The 18,634-nt window shown below is 38.1% G+C and overlaps 1 protein-coding gene across 1 annotated transcript in view; it reads left to right on the top strand.

Moving 5' to 3' along the window:
- nomo (nodal modulator) overlaps positions 1 to 18,634 on the top strand; it is a 104,501-nt gene that overhangs the window by 68,797 nt on the left and 17,070 nt on the right. Inside the window, exons 19-25 of the mRNA XM_068056210.1 lie at positions 2,967 to 3,176; positions 5,770 to 5,852; positions 8,328 to 8,484; positions 13,130 to 13,256; positions 14,055 to 14,168; positions 14,806 to 14,933; positions 16,367 to 16,508. Of these exons, the coding sequence (XP_067912311.1) occupies positions 2,967 to 3,176; positions 5,770 to 5,852; positions 8,328 to 8,484; positions 13,130 to 13,256; positions 14,055 to 14,168; positions 14,806 to 14,933; positions 16,367 to 16,508 (961 nt within the window). The remainder of the gene's footprint in view (positions 1 to 2,966; positions 3,177 to 5,769; positions 5,853 to 8,327; positions 8,485 to 13,129; positions 13,257 to 14,054; positions 14,169 to 14,805; positions 14,934 to 16,366; positions 16,509 to 18,634) is intronic.

The following is an 18,634-nucleotide window of genomic DNA, read 5'->3' as shown; positions in this document are numbered from 1 at the left end:
CAAAAGTGCAAGCTTTGCTGGAGTTCCCTATCCTAAGACTAAGCTTGAAATCATGAGGTTTTGGAGGATGTGTGGTTTCTTCAGAAAGTTTGTACCAAATTTCAATACTGTAGTTGCTCCACTAACAGATTTGCTACAGATAAAGAAAACCAAAGTAATGTGGTCAGGGGAATGCCAGGCATCTTTTGAAAAGCGAAAGGTAATTTTGACTAATGAACCCAGTGTTGGCTGCTCCAAATTTGACTACACCCTTCAAGGTAGCTATTGATGTTAATGACCTGGGAGTCGGTGCAGTCCTATTACAAGATGACGAAACGGGCATAGAAAAACCAATGGGGTACTTTTCCAAAAAAACTGAATCGCCACCAAAACAAGTATTCCACCATGGAAAAATAAATATTAGGCCTATTATTGGCTCTTAAACATTTTGAAGTATATGTTCGCCACGACTGCAAAGAAGCACTAATATATACTGACCATAATCCATTAACATTTGTGGAAACGTTTAAAACCCAAAATGCCAGAATATTCCGATGGAGTTTACTGTTACAGCCTTAAAGATTGTACACATTTCAGGAAAAAACAATGTTATCGCAAATGCTTTGTCCCAAATTTAACTTTGTTGAGTTACATGAGTAAAGATGGTGCAAAGCAAAACTATATGAACCACAAGGGTGGCGCAGTGGTAGGGCGGCGCAGTGGTTAGCACCGCAGTCTCACAGCTCCAGTGACCCGGGTTCGGTTCTGGGTACTGTCTGTGTGGAGTTTGCAAGTTCTCCCTGTGACCGCGTGGGTTTCCACCGGGTGCTCTGGTTTCCCCCCACAGCCAAAGACTTGTAGGTTGATAGGTAAATTTGACATTGTAAATTGCCCCTAGTGTAGGTAGGTGGCAGGAGAATTGAGGGAAGGTGGGGATGTGGTAGGGAATATGGGATTAATGTAGAATTAGTATAAATGGGTGGTTGATGGTCGGCACAGAATCGATGGGCCGAAGGACCTGTTTCAGTGCTGTATCTCTCTCTCTCTCTCTAAGTAGAGTGAATGGGAACATGAGTGCAAAAATGTGTTTAAAATGTTTTCAACTTCTGTTTTATATTGTAATGAAACGCATTCAAAAATGGCGTTTCATTTCACCAAGGGTCGAGGTGTTGCAAGATTTTTGTTTTTTTAAAATTAAAAACTTAAGATTCTGTGTGTTTTAAAAAAAAAACAGGATTTCAGTGGACATTGAGACACCTGCAAATAGTTGAAATTCTTGAATGTTTTGAAAGGAAGTTCAGAACAAAAGCTGAACTTTATGGGTGCTTAACGTGTACACAAGGACAGGAAAGCAGGCAATTTCAAGGAAACCAGCAACAGAGCTACTTTTTGATTGACAAGGGAGACTCTTTGTTTGGATATGTGACCTGTTCAGGAAGGTTGCTTTCACTTTGGACTCTTTAAAATTTGGCTTTGACCTGCCTGGCGATCGAAAGACCCAGGAAAAGTGTTACCTCTCTCTAAAGGAATCCTGCATCTCTTGAGAAGGAATCTTGTATTTCAAAGGTGGCGGATTCCTATTGCCTCCTGTCTCTGAAGAATCCCTGCATCAAGTGTGGTTCCTGTTGCCTTCTGTGTTTTAAGAAATCCTGAAATCTGAAGAAATCCTCTACTGCTATCCTGATGCTGCAAAACCTAAGAAGACTTGTTGCTGCACCCCTGATCGACCTATGTGAAGCCTGCTGCAGTTGAATTGCCTTGAACGTCTACCCATCAAACATTGTTCATCAACCTCGCCTGGAGAGACTTCGAGTGGCATCTGATTATTTGACTCTGGGACAAGTCACCAAACCGAAGAACCTCCTACCAGAACGTGACAACAATTCCTTTCATTCCTATGAAACAACTGTAAACCAAAAATCCTTTTCCCTGGTTGACAGGTTTTTTTGTATGTATTTATGTGTGCATGAGGGATAGGGAAGTAAGGAGCTTTTCGGATATAGAGTTCTCTCATTATTGGTTAAATCTTTCTTTTATAATAAATAGTTAATGTTGTAATCGATCAAAGAAACTTGGTTAACAAAAGCAAAATACTGCAGATGCTGGAAATCTGAAATAAAAACAAAAAATATTGGAAATACTGAGCAAGTCTGGCAGCATCTGTGGAGAGAGAAGCAGAGTTAATGTTTCAGGTCAGTGACCCTTCATCAGAAACTTGGTTGGTGTGCTTTATTCTGGGGGACAAATAGAGTGTGTAATTGGCTGTTCTTCAGTAGGTGGGAAAATCTATTGATATGCTGTGAGCCGTGGAGAATTGCAACTGAATTAACAGTGCACGCCTCCCGCCTCAGTTGTAACAAATGTCAGCATTGATTTTTGTGCTCAAGCTCTGGAGTGGGACTTGAACTGGGAGCCTGTGCCTCAGCGGCGAGAGAGCTACCAACTGAGCCACAGCTGACATAATTCTGCACTCTATACCTTTTGCTTTGAATTAATCCCTGTTTAATATTAGGATAGTTGAAATTCTGTATTGATACTGATGCTGTGCCACTTACCCTGCGTGACAGCACAAGAAGCAGTTACATGGTCTTTGAGACACCATGCACTCTGATAATAGATCTTTTAATTCAGGCTAATTGTAATTTGTGCATATATGAGCACTGCAGAGTACTTCTTGATGAGAAGACCAGTTGGTTACTGCACAAGTTTGTAGCATCTTTCAGTCAAGTGGGTGGAGAGGGAATAGAACTGCCACTTGACTGGAGGAACTCCTCACACTTGCTCCTGATTAAACTTTAAGTGCTGCTGAGTGGGGAAGCCTTTGGGTGTTGAAACTGCTCTGGCTTTGCAATCATTGGAGATGCTAAGGATCTTCAGTAAATCTTGCTATTGTGCACAGGGACTCTGAATACTGTGCTACTTTGAAATAATTTTAATTGCTGATATTTTCTGTTTACTTCATTGTGCTTCTTCCTTCTCTTCCCTAGGTCTTCTATTGATAGTGAACCTGCTTTAGTCTTAGGACCTCTGAAGTCGCTTCAGGAGCAGCGGCAGGAGCAGCAGCTGGTAGAAATAGAGGCACGTAGACTAGAGCGTGAAAAAAAGGGCCAAAAAGAAGTGGAAGGAGAGCCTCCTGCCCAGGAAATTGTGGAAGAGCTTGAGGGACCTTTTGTTTATGAGTTTTCGTACTGGGCAAGGTAGGGCCACATGGTAATAAATGATCCACGCTTGCTGAAGAGAAGCAGTGTAAATATATAAGCAAGTTATTTAGTATTTTTGTAGATTAAATACAGCTCTTTAAAGCACCAGAAAAAGCAGTTGTATTTGATCTTTTACATTTGAAAATGTAAAATTGATCAAGAAAGTTACCTGATTCCTGTTACAATTTTTAGAAAAGAAATTTACAGTGACTTGATCCTTTTTACAGTAAATATTACAGGCATTAGTTCTTCCTTCTCCACTAGAAGTGGGATGATGTAGGTTATGCTGTGCTTCATGAGCACCATTTTGGCACTTTATTAAGGTAAACCTCTTAGATTGTAACTAAATTCCTTAGATGCGTTCCATTCATTAATCTCAATACTATTAAGTTGCCTTAAGAAACAGTCTTGGCTTTATAAAAAAAAATGTTTTTGGATTCTTTCCGGAACTGGAAAAGTGACCTTTTTTCCTTCTGGATTGCATTCAAAACAAGAAAGCTAATAATGTCAGTATCTCTATAAATATTCTCCGCTTGATCAAAGGCTTATTTGCTGCTGTAACTTCAAAACATTTTGTCACACGTTGACCAAATTGATGTGGGATTTACTCATTACCTTCTTGGCTACTTAATCCTGCTGCCTGATGTATTTTTATAGTTTTGTAAAACATTTAAATATTTTCAATAGTTATACGTTTGATGTAGTCCATATGGTTAAAAAATAGATTATATTTTTAACTCGTCTCTCAACCATAGAAAATTACAGCACAGAAGGAGTCCATTCAACCCATTGTGTCTGCGCCGGCCGAAAAACCTAGCCGCCCAGTCTAATCCCACCTTCCAGCACCTGGTCCGTAGCCTTGCAGGTTATAGCACTTCAGGTGCATATCCGGGTACCTTTTAAATGAGTTGAGGGTTTCTGCCTCCACCACTGTTCCGGGCAGTGAATTCCAGACACCCATCACCCTCTGGGTGAATATGCTTTTCCTCATGTCCCCTCTAATCCTTCTACCAATCACCTTAAATCTGTGCCCTCTGGTAATTGTCCTCTCTGCTAGGGGAAGCAGGTCCTTCCTGTCTTCTCGATCGAGGCCCCTCAATTTTGTACATCTCAATTAAGTCACCCATCAGCCTCCTCTGTTTTAAGGAAAACAACCCTAGCCGATCCAATCTTTCCTCATTGCTGCAAGTTTCAAGCCCTGGCAACATTCTTGTAAATCTCCTCTGTACTCTCCAGAGCAATTATGTTCTTCCTATAATGTGGTAACCAGAACTGTAAGCAATACTCCAGCTGTGGCCTAACTAGCATTTTATACAGTTCAGCATTACATCCCTGCTTTTGTATTCTGTACCTAGGCCAATAAAGGAAAGCATTCCATATGCCTCCATTTGCCACTTTTCCACCCACTCAACCAAACCACTGATATCATTCTGGAGTCTACAGTTATCCTCTTCACTATCAACTACACAGCCAATTTTTGTGTCATCATCAAATTTCCGAATCGTGCCTCCCATATTTAAGTCCATAAGGGACCCAACACTGAGCCCTGTGGAATGCCACTGGAAACTGCTTTCCATTCACAAAAACTGAAAATCTGATTTGACAGACCATTTTCCATAATGTTACAAAAGGTGTTCTTCGTGGGAGTTAGGTTTGTGAATATGTCTCTGTATATACTCTCCACTCATTTCAATGTCATGTAGAGGGGATTTGTTTTTGGGCTATTCCTCATTCTATCATTGAACACTAATCTTCCTGAGTAACCTGGTTTGAAATGCATTTAAACCACATTTTGCAGTCGATCTTGGAGTTTGTTGGATCCCATTAGTTACACACAGAGAGACGAAGTCCGACTGTAGCTTTAAGAAACTTTATTGCAGTACTTCTTGGTTACATCATCAGCAAAGCAAACAACAACACCTGGGTTCTTCTCTCCTCTCCTGCCTGAGCAGGGAAATCAAGCCTTTCTTATAGTTCTTCATACAAATCAGTGACACCCCCTTTATGTTCCCAATTGGTTTACAAACTCTGCAGTTTCTTGGTGTCATGGCCTGATTGGGGTACTGCCTTGTCACCTTCTCCTCTAGCAGTTTCTCATCCCCCCCCTATCTCCTTGGACCGTTAGGGTGATTGCTATACAATAGGCTACTATGAAGCAGCTTGCAGCTGTCCTGTTAGTTTTTGCTTGTTAGTCTACTTCTACTGATAAGCTGTCTGTGCAGCTCTGAAACTATGAAGTCTATTCTGATAAGCTGTCTCTGCAGCTCCGAGGTTAGTTTGTTAGTAGTACATGATTGATTAATTATTTCACCTTAAATATCCCCATATTATTCTGTCCCCACAGAGTTTGATCATGTTTAACTTTTTCATTTAAAATTTGACACACGTTTTACTTCCTCTGCAGTATTTTCATTTTCTAACATTAATTTTACTATGCTCTCTTGTTTGACAGTTTTAGTTTTACAGTACTAAATATCACCAAGTTTTCATGTTTAATGCACGTTATTTTAGATATATCGATGCTTTTGATAGATAGACTTTTGTTAGTAATGCTTATCCTATTATATAATTGTTTTGCTTTTTCTGGTAGAGCTGGAGAAAAGATTGCAGTCACACCCTCATCGAAGGAACTTCTCTTCTACCCTCCATCAGTGGAGGCTATTGTTACTGGAGGTAACCTTTTACTTAGCTTGAAGACCTAAACACTGCACATGAAAAAATTGTGCAATTTTGAATATTTTGCACTCATTTAATTCACTCCTCAATTTTGAATACCCAGATTAATTACTAAAGGCATGTTAATTGTTAGATTCCTCCAGCATTGTGAATATGGTAGCTATTTTCCAGTCTCTCAGGATATATGTTAAACTCAGCATAGCCAAAGAATTGATTTTAAAATTCTGTTGGAAGCCTGGCATATTTAGCAGCAGAATGAATTTATATGTTTGCCTTCAGCTGACATTTGGAATTGTAAGTCTTCATTGCTGAGATTTGCCAGTTCTCATAGGCTGCTGGCTGAATATGGTGGTTCAGGAGTGTTCGGTCTTCACTTAAAAGAAGTGGAGCAGGGTGGAGTAAAAGAAACTGTTGCAAAAGCACCATAATTTACCTTTAGAAAGATCTGAGGACCAGGCCACCTGCTGCCTCCCAAGCTGGCAGAGGAAAACAATAAAGAAAACATTTATGATTTGTGAGCAAGAAATTTATAATTTCAAAAACTAGAGATACAAATGAAACAATGAGTTATGAACATTACAAACAAAAGATCGGGATCTGACTACTGGAAGAAATCAGTCTTTTGGGAAATTCTCTTTCGCATTTGAATGAATTAAAAGCCAGGATATACAACAGCATCTCCAAGTGTAATGTAATTCTAGTTGCTGTCCAAGCTTTTTATCTTCACAGGTTTAAATCTGTGTGTATATTAATTTGCACACGACTACAAACAGCTTTTGCTGTTCTGATTTAGCATTTATCTAACATTTGGGCAGTGGTGCTGAGATCAGCTCATTTCAATACTCCAAGCCTGCAAATTTCAAATGTAATAATCTGGCAAGAAAAAATACAAATGGACTTGAGATGCCTTGACCTTGAAGACTGAATTGCCAAGGTTCATGGACTGGAAATGACTCGCATTAGTTTGGACACATTTATGTTCTAGTTAATTTCATGCGCCTTTTAGAATAAGTTTCATCATTTATAATAGTATCTTAAATAATGACTTGTGTAATATTTTAGACAAAATTCAAGGTACATCAAGTCTAGTAAAGAAAAAGGCTCAGTGCTGATGGAACAAGAAGAAACATTACCCGAAGCAGTGGATTTATTTTAGGATTAGAAGTAATTAATTAGAAAGTTAGGATTTCTATTGATCTAAAGTCCTTTTGTCTTGTACTTGACATTTTTAAGCAAAGATTTTTTTATTGACACACTTCCCCTAGAGTGTGATTAGATTTTTTGATTAGAGATACAGCACTGAAACAGGCCCTTCGGCCCACCGAGTCTGTGCCGACCATCAACCATTTATACTAATCCTACACTAATCCCATATTCCTACCAAACATCCCCACCTGTCCCTATATTTCCCTACCACCTACCTATACTAGTGACAATTTATAATGGCCAATTTACCTACCAACCTGCAAGTCTTTTGGCTTGTGGGAGGAAACCGGAGCACCCGGAGGAAACCCACACAGACACGGGGAGAACTTGCAAACTCCACACAGGCAGTACCCAGAATCGAACCCGGGTCCCTGGAGCTGTGATTGGTAAAATCAGAGGATGCATCAAGATTAGTCACATAACTTCTCTGAGGTGATACTGTGCATCATTGGTTTCATTTGGGAAGAAAATTTAAACTTTTCAGTCAGTTCTATGAATGCAATAATTTTGTGTATCAGATAAATCACATTTGCAACTGATAATAAGTGTGCAAAAATTTTTGTTGGAAAGCCTTGTTTTTGGACATTACTATGTTAAGTATACTCCTGTGACACTTTTTTTCCCCTACAATTTATGCGATTAAAAAATTCCCAGTCCTTTCAGTTTTATTACTAGCTCAGAACAACTTCATGTATTAATGATCAGCCATTGTAATCATTTTCTGCATTGGATTGAAATTTGCACGCTGCATGTAAATTGGATCAATTTTATAGAAATGTTTCAAGATGAAGCATAGAATGTTATTTGATATATTCTAGGTATATTCAGCTCATGCTGTTAATGTAATCATTTTGACCCTACTAATTGTGTTTACTGTTATATATAATTTCTATCTGCATGTAGTACTTGACTCTGACATGATTAATTCTCAGAATTTTTAATGGAGCTGCTGTAATATTACGGTGACTTGAATGCTTTTGGCTTTTCTAAAAATATCTTTTAACTTTTGGTTCGATGTGCAGAGTATTTAATTATCTAGATGAGGAAACTAATTGGATTGTTGGTCGCCTCAACAAAAATTACATGCTGCATCCAGCCATAAGTGTGAAAAATTTGTGTTTTTTTTGTACAGACTTGGTAAATATTTTCATTTGCAGTTTGCTAAGGTGTTTTTGAATATTCTTTGCACAACAGAGTGCTTCAGAAATTTGTATTACACATTTAAAATGTATTGCTTCCTCATTAAAGGATAGTTTTTTATTGCAGATGGTTGTCCAGGAAAGCTAATAGAGATTCAGGGAAAAGCTGGGCTATTTCTAGAGGGACAGATACACCCAGCATTGGAGGGTGTAGAGATCATCATCACTGAGAAAACCTCGACACCACTTGCCACTGTGTTCACTAATGAAGAGGGGTCATACAGGTAAGCTGAAGAAATTTGATGGAACATTTCAATGTGGTAACTTTAATAAAGTTGGAGATTATTTCAGGTTGATACTGCAGTAGCATAGAACATTTTTTGCTGCATCTCATTTAGTAATATCCCAGTCTTTCTGTGAGCATTAGAGTTTGTGAAGAAAGTTGAGCTGTGCATTCTTCTGGATCCAGTCCCTTGTAGTCAAGAAATTGATGGCAGTATGTATACAGGTTACATTATAGAAACAGAAGCTCAGAGTTGTATCCTTTTTACCCTGAAGCATTTGGACACATGCACGCTGGCAGATAAATATTTCGATATGACCAAGATAGCAGATTTCGAATAGTTGGTATAGGGGATTAAAAACGGCATAAAGGTAAAATTGGAGATCCTTTCAACAGGAAATTGCTATAGGAGACTTTGATTAGATTCTTAGCTTTTCCTACAGAAAAGGCTCTGGAAAAAAAATGGCTTAGAGGCACTAGGGGGCAATGTGGATCTATGACTAGAGCAGTTATACTTCTATTTGGAAAAATGTCTACCATCTAAATCAAAATATAAAGTTGTACTTACTTTGTGAAAGTGCTTATTCTATTTTTGAGATTTCTAGAAGTAATATTTCTCTGTCAAGTTTGAATCATACAGCAAACTTGTGTGAGAAGGTAAGTGAGCCTTGGCTCTCAAGATCCCAACTTTATTGTGTTCTTGTTTTATGGCATTTTTTGCATTTCCTGAAATGCAGAGATAAGCCCTGTTGTCTTTTCTCCTTGGGAACAGGAGTAGGCCAGATAGCCCCTTAAGCCTGTTCCGCCATAAACTGAGATGCCTGTTCCACCATTAACTGAGATCATGGCTGATCTGCGACCAAACTCCATATATCCACTTTTGCCCAATATCCCTTATCATTCTTTGGTTAACAAAATTCTATCAATCTCAGTTTTAAAATTAACAATTGATGTGGCATCAATTGCTATTTGTGGAAGAACTCCAAACCTCTCCCATAGTTTGTGTGAAGATGTGTTTTCTAATTTGAGTCCTAAAAGGTATGGCTCTAATTCTTAGACAGTGCCCCTAGTCTTAGACGTCCCAACCAGTGGAAATAGTTTCTCTCTATCTACCCTATCTGTTCACCATAATATCTTGAAAACTTCAATCAAATCCCTTCTTAACCTTCTAAATTACAGGGAGCGCAGCCCTACTTTGTGTAATCTCTCCTCATAATTTATTCCTTGGGAGTCCAGGTATCATTCTGGTAAATCTCCACTGCACTCCCTTCAAGGCCAGTATATCCTTCCTAAGGTGTGGTGTCCAAAACTGCTCACCGTACTCTAGGTGTGGTCTAACCAGGGCTTTGCATAACTGAAGCATGACTTAAAAGCCCTTGTATTCTAGTCCTCTAGATGTAAGGCCAGCATTCCATTAGCCTTTTTGATTATTTTCTGCACCTGTTCATGACATTTTAACGATCTATGTACCTGAACTCCCCCAAGTCTCTTTGGACCTCCACTGTTTCTAGCTTTTCATCATTTAGAAAGTACCCTGTTCTAATGTTTTTTTAGGTCCTAACGTGGATGACATCACAATTGCCTACATTGAAATCCATTTGCTGTGCCCATTCACTTAAGCTATTAATATTTCTTTGTATTTTTATGCTTCCATCTGCACTGCTTACAATGTCACCTTAATACTGTGTCATCATCACATTTGGAAATGTGGCTTTCTATCTCATTCTAAGTCGTTAATAAATAGGGTGGCTAGTTGAGGCCGCAACACAGATCCTTGTGTTGCACCACTAGTTATATCCTGCCAATTAGAGTACCAGCCTATTATCTCTACTGTCTGTTTCCTGCCGTAATTTGCTTTCAATTCTATGAGCTTTATCTTTAGCTAATAGTCTCTTATCAGTTGCCTTCTGGAAGTCCATATAAATAACATCCATAGACATTCCCCTGGCCACTGCTTTAGTCACCTCTTCAAAAAATTTAATGAGGTTCGTCAGGATTGACCTACTCTTTACATGCTGGCTCTTTCTGAACAACTGAAAATTTTCAAGGTCACTCTACCCTTAATTATAGACGCTAGTAATTTCCTGACAACAGATATTCGGCTAACTGGCCTAGAATTCCCTGGTTTACCCTCCTTCCCTTTCTTAAATAGCGGAGTGAGGTACAAAATTTTCCAGTTTAAAGGAACAGTTCCCAAATTGAGGGAACTTCGGATGATTAGAGGTGTAGGGCATCTGCAGTGTTCTCATTTACTTCCTTTAAAATCCTGGGATGGAAACCATCTGGTCCTAGGGATTTGTCACTCTTAAGTGCCATTATTTTCTTCAATACTGTTGCTTTACTTAAGTTAATCTTGATGGGTTCCTGTCCATGATTCAATATTGGTTTCCTTGGGATGTTGGCATGTTGACCTATTCTGTAAATACTTACATTAAGTAATTATTCAGCATTTCCACCATAACCCTTATTTTCATTGACAGTGTCACCAGTTTCAGTTTTCAAAGGGTCCACATTGTTCCTGACCCTGCTTTTTCCTAATTATAAAAAAAATTGTGTTGATTTTGATATCCCTTGCCATTTTGTTGTCATACTCCCTTTTTTAAAAAACCTCTTGCTATCTGTTTTGTTGCCCTTTGCTGTTCTTTATATCTTTCCCATTTGCCAGGATCTCTGCTATTTTTTGCATTTTGTATGCGCTTTCCTTTAGTTTTATGTTGTCTCTTACCTCTTTAGTCATCCATGGCTTTTATTTTTGGCAAGTAGAGCTCTTGCCCCTTGGGGGTAGAAACTGGTTCTGTATCACATTAAATTCTTCTTTGAACATTTCCCACTGATCTTTTGCCATTTTACCCATTAACAGATTTACCCAGTTTACTGTGGACAGTCTCTGTTGCTTTGCATTGAAGTCAGCTGTACCTAATCCTAGAATATTAGCTGTTTTTGCACTTCTCCCTTTCAAATACAGCATTGAATTCGATCATGTTATGATTGCTGTTAGATAAATGTTCACACACTGTTAGTTGTCCACTAGCAGCCATCTTAAATTTCTCTCCCTGCCCCTCACCTCCAACAGCAAGTGCGAGGAGCTCATGGACTTCTTTGTTATTCAGATTGAGACCATCCATTCAGTTGCCTCTGCTGCATCCTTCCCTGCCCTGCTCTGAACTCACATCTTTCCAAAGTTTCTCTTCTAACTCACTCTGCCCTGTCTCAGTTCATCTTGTTCATGAGACCCACCTCAGGCTCGATTGACCTTAATCTCAGTAAACTGCTGACTGCCCAACTTCCCTTACTTGCCCAGCGCTAGCAGATTACTGTTAAGCGTTTCCTCTCCTCCATCCCTTTCAAATATACTGTCATTGCCCACTCTTCAAAAAAACTTACTCATGCCAGCTCTCTCCTTGCAAACTACCTCCCAAAACCACACCCATTGTTTCTGTAACTCCATGTTTGACCCTCTGCAATTATGTTTCTGCTCTTTCCAGAGCACTGAAATGGCCTTTATCAAAGTTGCATCCTATGTGACTGTAACCATGGTGCATTATCCATCTTCATCCTTCTTGATTTGTCTGCAGCCTTTGACGCGGTTGACCACACCATTCTCCACCATCTCTCCTTCACCCACCTGAATGGGGCTGCTCTCCTTTGATTTCACTGTTACCTGTCCAGTCATAGCCAGAGAATCTTCTGCAATGGCCTCTCTTTCCCTAGCCACCAATTCCTCTTATTTCACACAGGAATTTGTTTCCTTGCACCTTAGGGAACATACTGAAGGGCCAATATCAACATAATTAAGTACCAAATTGAAATCCCTTACATAGCAATTTTCCAACAAATGCCATAGCACTAGGAGTTTTATTAAATAATGTTTTTGTATCAACATTAAAAAATCTTTACAAACAAAGAACATGTACACACATTGCGCCTGTTTCAGCTGAACAAAATAAGTGACAGCCATTCACTGGTTCATTCCTCAGGGCAATGCCGTGACCAATCAGAGTCAAGCTGCCTGGTTTAAATTTCAAACAAAGCTTGGCAGTTAACTGTCACTGTAAACTGGTGCATTCTCCATGGCAACGCCTCTACCAATCAGACTCCACTTGCCAACCAATCAGCACCCTCTTCTCATACAGTATAAATTAGTTGCTTTCCCTTACATTGGTATTCTTGCAACTTCTCCTGATGAGTGCAAGACAAAAAGCTTTGACAAAATGTCTCTGTTTTCAGCGATACTCAAATTATTTGTTCTAAAATACAGCCATTGTTTTCAATAACCGTTTACTACAAAATATGAAGTAAAAGTACTGCACTGCTTGGTCAGAGCTGAAATTAAGTAGCTGGTTGTTTATAAAAAGGATTGTTTGGAGTTGTGATAGTTGAATGGGTTTAGGTGGTGGTCAAAGAGCACCATTTCTTTCCGAAGAAGGGTCACTGACCCGAAACGTTAACTCTGCTTCTCTTTCCACAGATGCTGCCAGACCTGCTGAGTGGTTCCAGCATTTCTTGTTTTTATTTCAGATTTCCAGCATTCGCAGTATTTTGCTTTTATTATACCATTTCTTTCCTGTTTTCTCCACCCTCTTCCCCCATTAAGCCGTTTGAATGTATAAAAGTGGTATAACTATCTTTTTTGTTGCATTTGCAAGAGTTGGACCATTACACAGAGACCAGGAGTATTCTGTAACTGCCCAAAAAGAAGGTTTTGTTTTGACTGCATTGGAGGGAACTGTTGGCGATTTTAAAGCTTTTGCGTTAGCAGGAGTTACTTTTGAAGTAAGTTTAATATGAAGTACTGTGCAAATTGTACTTTTTAATTAAACTGCATTATTTTGGCGTATTATGTTTTTTCAGTTAACATTTTTGGAAACTACTTATTGCTGCAGTTTACCAGTCATGGTACAAATATGATCACATGGCTTCAGAGTTTCATACAGTTACATATACTGTGTTCACTAGCACTACTGACAGGGCTGATCTTATGGCTTTTGTACTTCATCAACAATGCTACAAAAGCATAACTTTTTTTTCTAGAAGTCTTCAGAAATATACTTGACTATTTCCAGGATTTAATTTAAGATAAAACCACATGGATTAAATTTAACGATGGGGTGCAGTTAGCACATGTTTTTAAAAGTTTGAATTCTGAAGTACTAAAAGTAGTTAAAATATGCATTTCCTTATGTCCTTTGTGGATTAGCATTGAAGCCCTAGGCTTTAGCTTTTATCAAATCGATCGGTCTACTTGGCTCATTCGTGACTGCAAATCCAAAAGTAATTCAGTGGTTGTGAAGCAGTTTGGGGTCACCCGATACAAAATAAAAATAAGTTCTTTAGGTGGTTTTCATGTTTAATTGTAAGGTCTTATATTTTAAAATCATGCGATGATTGACAAACCGACCGTGCCATCCTTCTATAGGTAATAGGTTTCATCAATTGAATAGACTTGTAAATTGATGCTTAATTATGGATACAGTTATAAAACTTACTGCAAGACAAGTAGTGTTGCTGTGAATTTTGTTTTTATTGCCTCTTTAAAATTATATATATATGTATTATGTTTTGTATGAATAGATAAAAACTGAAGATCATCAGCCTCTTGCTGGAGTTCTTTTGTCTCTTAGTGGAGGACAGTTCCGTTCTAATCTGCTCACACAGGAGAATGGCATGCTTACTTTTGCAAACCTGGTAAAGTTTATTTTACTTTGTCAAAAAGTGTTTTTTTTAAGCCAATTTTAAATATAGTTGGTGATTTTTCTGTTAATTCTGTTCTTTTAGACGAGGCATTCTATTGCTGGGGAATGGAATGCTTTTCCACTTTTTTTGCCAAAGTCAGCCTCAGGAGGTTCCAAAACGCACAGCAAGGATCAGGTGCATAGTAAAGCTCCCTTTACTCTGACTTGACAGTGTTTCTACTTCAGCCTCAGAAGAGCACCTATTACTACAACAGAATAATGCTTTTGCCACTTCTCACATTGCCAGTCTGTCTGCCTAATGGTGGATAGCTTTGTTCTGCAAGCTCATTAAGAACTGAGTCAAGACTAATTTCACTTAGGGCTCTTGCAACTAGCAGAGAGAGAAAATCATTATCTCGCAAATCCAATAACCCTTATTTTTTTTTAAAAAGATCTAACCCACTTTATCACCCATTCCTTTTAAGTGTACTTGTATAAATGAATTTGCTACAACTTTCAGCTGCTAATGAAATAGGATGAAACATATCTATCGGTACTAGAACTAAAATGCAAATAATCACTGATTTTTATTTTTTCATACAATATGCAATTATTTAATATTTATATCTGTATTCTATATTGGTGTACAGAGTCCTGGTCAGTACTACTTCAAACCTATGATGAAGGAGTTTCGCTTTGAACCTGCATCACAAATGATCGAAGTGCAAGAAGGACAAACTCTGAAAATCAAAATTACAGGTTATCGGACTGCCTACAGGTTTGTAAGAGGACAAGCAATCTATTTCTGAATAAATGCCTTTGGACAGTTTTCTATGTTAGAGGCAAGTTATTGTCTGAAACAATTGCCATGTACATTTTGGTACGACAAACCTGTGTGGGGTGGTTTTTATAATAGGAGCCAGTAACAACCGGAGCAATTCATGAACGCAGTCTGGCATGATATCACACTATTGCAGATTTTCCAGCAGAATAAAATAAAAACTTAAATGCTATTGTTAGAATGAAATTTTGTGAAAAAGTCACTTTTAAAGTGAATTCAGTTTACTGATTTATCGTGAAAGTGAGCTACATGCATTAAACTAATGCATTTATTGAAGAATTTATGTAATGCTTTATGCTTGAACTTGACTGAAATCTCTGCTTCAAGTGTTAAAACCTATAAGTGTGCTTCATATTGTTATTGTTAACCTGTGTTTCCTATAGCTGAACTGGAGTGGAACATTTTTAATTAAGTGAAACTCGAGTGTAGGTGCATATCTGTGAGGTGAATTCTCTTGTATATTTCCCTATAATTCAGCATTTGTTCCATTTGGAGGAAACAGTCACATATCTTTGAAGTACCACAGACCAATAGGTTTGTAGCCTGCTGCTCCACACAGTGTACAGTGATCTCTGCTGTGCTGACTGGAAGTCAAGTATTGCCCAGTGGGGATTAGAGGGGGAATCACTAAGCTGTTGTCATGAACTTCTTAACAGTTATCTTCAGAGGAGGCCTGGGGAAAAGACTTTCAGCAAGGAATGGTTTGTAGCACAATAAGACATGAGGGGAAAATTAAAAAAAGACACATTTTCTTAGCTGAACTAATTTAGCTACAGAATAAATAAATTGGCCTCTTGCGCATCCCCAATTTTGAATCGCTCTACCATTGACAGCTGCCTGGGCTTTAAGCTCTGGAATTCCCTTTCTAAACTTATCCACCTCTCTATCTGTCTCTCCTTTAAGATGCTCCTTTAGATCAATCTCTTTGCTCAAGCTTTTGCTCATTTGCCCTAAAAGATCTTTATGTGGCTTGGTGTCAGATTTATTTTGCTAATGTTCCCGTGAGGTGCCTTAGGATGTTTTACAACGTTAAAAGTTGCTATATCAATAAAGTTATTGTTGTTGGACTGAACTACATTGCCACCCTGCTATCCATTTTATAATGTTTGTAATCAGTTTTACTTGAGTTCTGCAGCTAGATGTTCAAATACTATGCTGATTTGCATGTTGTGCACTTTTGATTCAGATTATGTGAAAAAACTCTGTATTTGATTATTAAAGGATTTAAATTTAATTGCAGACAAGCTTATCTTGGGAAGGTTATTTCTCGAGATGTATAGAAGCCTTCTAAAAATGCCATTCTGTTCTTAATATCTAGTAGTCTAAAATACTACCATAAAAGTCTAAAACATCGATTTTGTTTTTTAAAGCTGTTATGGAATGGTATCCTCACTAAATGGGGAACCTGAACAAGGCGTTGCAGTAGAAGCTGTTGGCCAGAACGATTGCAGCATTTATGGAGAGGATACAGTGACTGATGAAGATGGAAAATTCCGTCTCCGTGGTCTACTGGTAAGGGTGAACAATATAATTCTCATGCACTTTTAATATTTATTGTTCAATTTGATGTATTAAAACAATGACAAAATGTTGAATGGTCAAAATTCACTTACAATAATGTAGATCACTGGTTTTCTAACTTTTTCTGTTTGGGCACCCCAGCAGGAATTGAAACTATCATATGGACCTCCTCAAATACTGAGCTACTGTGGAGCACTCCATTGTTTGGTTTTGGACTCTCTCTAACTTCTTGTTGACTTCACAGCAAATTGTAGTTTCTATAAGAAATAAAAACAGAAAATGCTGGAAACACAAAGTAGGTTAGGCAGCATCCAGGGAGAAAGTAAAAATGGATAATGTTTCAAATCTTATGACCCTTCATCAGAACCAAAAGATGGTAAAGATGAACAAATACAAGGGGAAAAGTGGGTGGGAGAGAAAATGACCCCAGATACCGGAACATATTGTTTTTTTTCTCACTACGACGAACGGGCGTAAGATTTGAACGTTAACTGTTCCTCCAAAGATGTTGCTTAGTCTGCTGTGTTTCCAGCAATTCCTGTTTTTATATCTCTGCCGTATTTTGTCTGTGGTTTCTATGAGCAGATCTGCGTCCTCTATGATCCAAAACTTGCAATCTTGTGACGAGGAGTAAGTATGTCCCAGGTTTAATAATTACCTTTTTAGGAAGTCACTTTGTACTACAGTTGCACTTCTGTTCATTCCAAAAATGATCTTTATCAGACTAGCAGTCAGGCTAAAACTAGTAATGAAATTTACACCAGTTATGATCACGCATGAAACAAAAGGAATCCAGCAGAGTAATAAGCAAATTAAATGCTTAACTTATACATTACTTCAGACTACATTAAACTATCTTCAAAATAAGCAAATGTTCAATTGAATCATTTTTCAGAATCATTTAACTCTGCCCTATGGAGTTCTGTCTCCCTGCTGAGACTTGAAAAACAAATGGTTGGCATGAAAGAACTGGAATAAAAGATGACTAGAAAGACAGACCTTTATGGCAAAAGAAACCTTTTTATGTGTTACTTTCCAGATATCTGTCATAAATAATGACAGTGTCTGCTTCCCTAGTCTCCAAACTAACAGTCATTAACCCATGCCTGTAAACAAAACGACTTGTAATTTTTGACAGTGGTTGAAGCTGATGGAGCACACACCCGTTTTCTTTAAGAGATCACTATTTTGATTAGCTTGACTTCAAAGACTGCTGGACTTCGGTTCAGGCAACTCAATCATGGTCCTTATGCTACGGATACCATGAACATTGTCTAGCGATGCTGCTGGCTTTCAATGTATATTTATCAATTTAAACTTTTATGTTAGCAATAAAAGATTGAGATTTGAAGCTCTGCTTTCATTGTATGCTGACCTAGCTTCTGAAAAACAGTGTCAGCTACTGAAAGATAAACTGTGCAGTCATTGAAAAAGATATATTTTTATTAGTAGACAGCAGTAGAAATAACATGCGGTTAAGCCATCAAGTACAAACAAATTCAGAAATCTGATGACGGACAGAAATCAGATGGCCTTGACGATCCCTTGGGTCTGGGGATCCCAGTTCGAAAACCAGTGGCATAAATAAAAAGATTTAGTGGAAAGTTAGTAATAACAATAGTGAAAAGTAAATTATATATGTTTGAATATTTCTCCAGAAATATTTGGATTTTTTTCCCCCTAATTCTGACCAAATATTATTTGGCAAATATCAACAATTATCAATGGCAAGTTAGATTGTTATATAATATTTATAGGTGTATGTACTAAAATTATATTTAAACCACATAATTAGAGCTAAAAACCGCTTATATTTTTCTTGTTTTGCAGAGGGATAAACTGGTCATTTTGATATTGTAATGGATTACATATTTAAAAAATAAATTCACTTCAATCGTTGAAAACTATTTTGCTTTGCCTCCATTACTGTGGGGACATGCCTAACCTCTGCTCAATGCTTCAGTGCAGCCCAAGCTTGAGTTCAGAAACTCATGATGTGGAACGTTTTGGGCAAGAAGCTATGAGCCAAGGTGTGTTGGAGCTTAAATGCACTGTGGCACATTTGTAATGTTCCTACGTGTTTAGCATTTAAAAATTTCATAGATGAATTTGCTAGT

This window comes from Heterodontus francisci, chromosome 24, assembly GCF_036365525.1.
Source record: "Heterodontus francisci isolate sHetFra1 chromosome 24, sHetFra1.hap1, whole genome shotgun sequence".
NCBI lineage: Eukaryota > Metazoa > Chordata > Chondrichthyes > Heterodontiformes > Heterodontidae > Heterodontus > Heterodontus francisci.
This window is presented reverse-complemented; position numbering and strand designations above follow the sequence as displayed.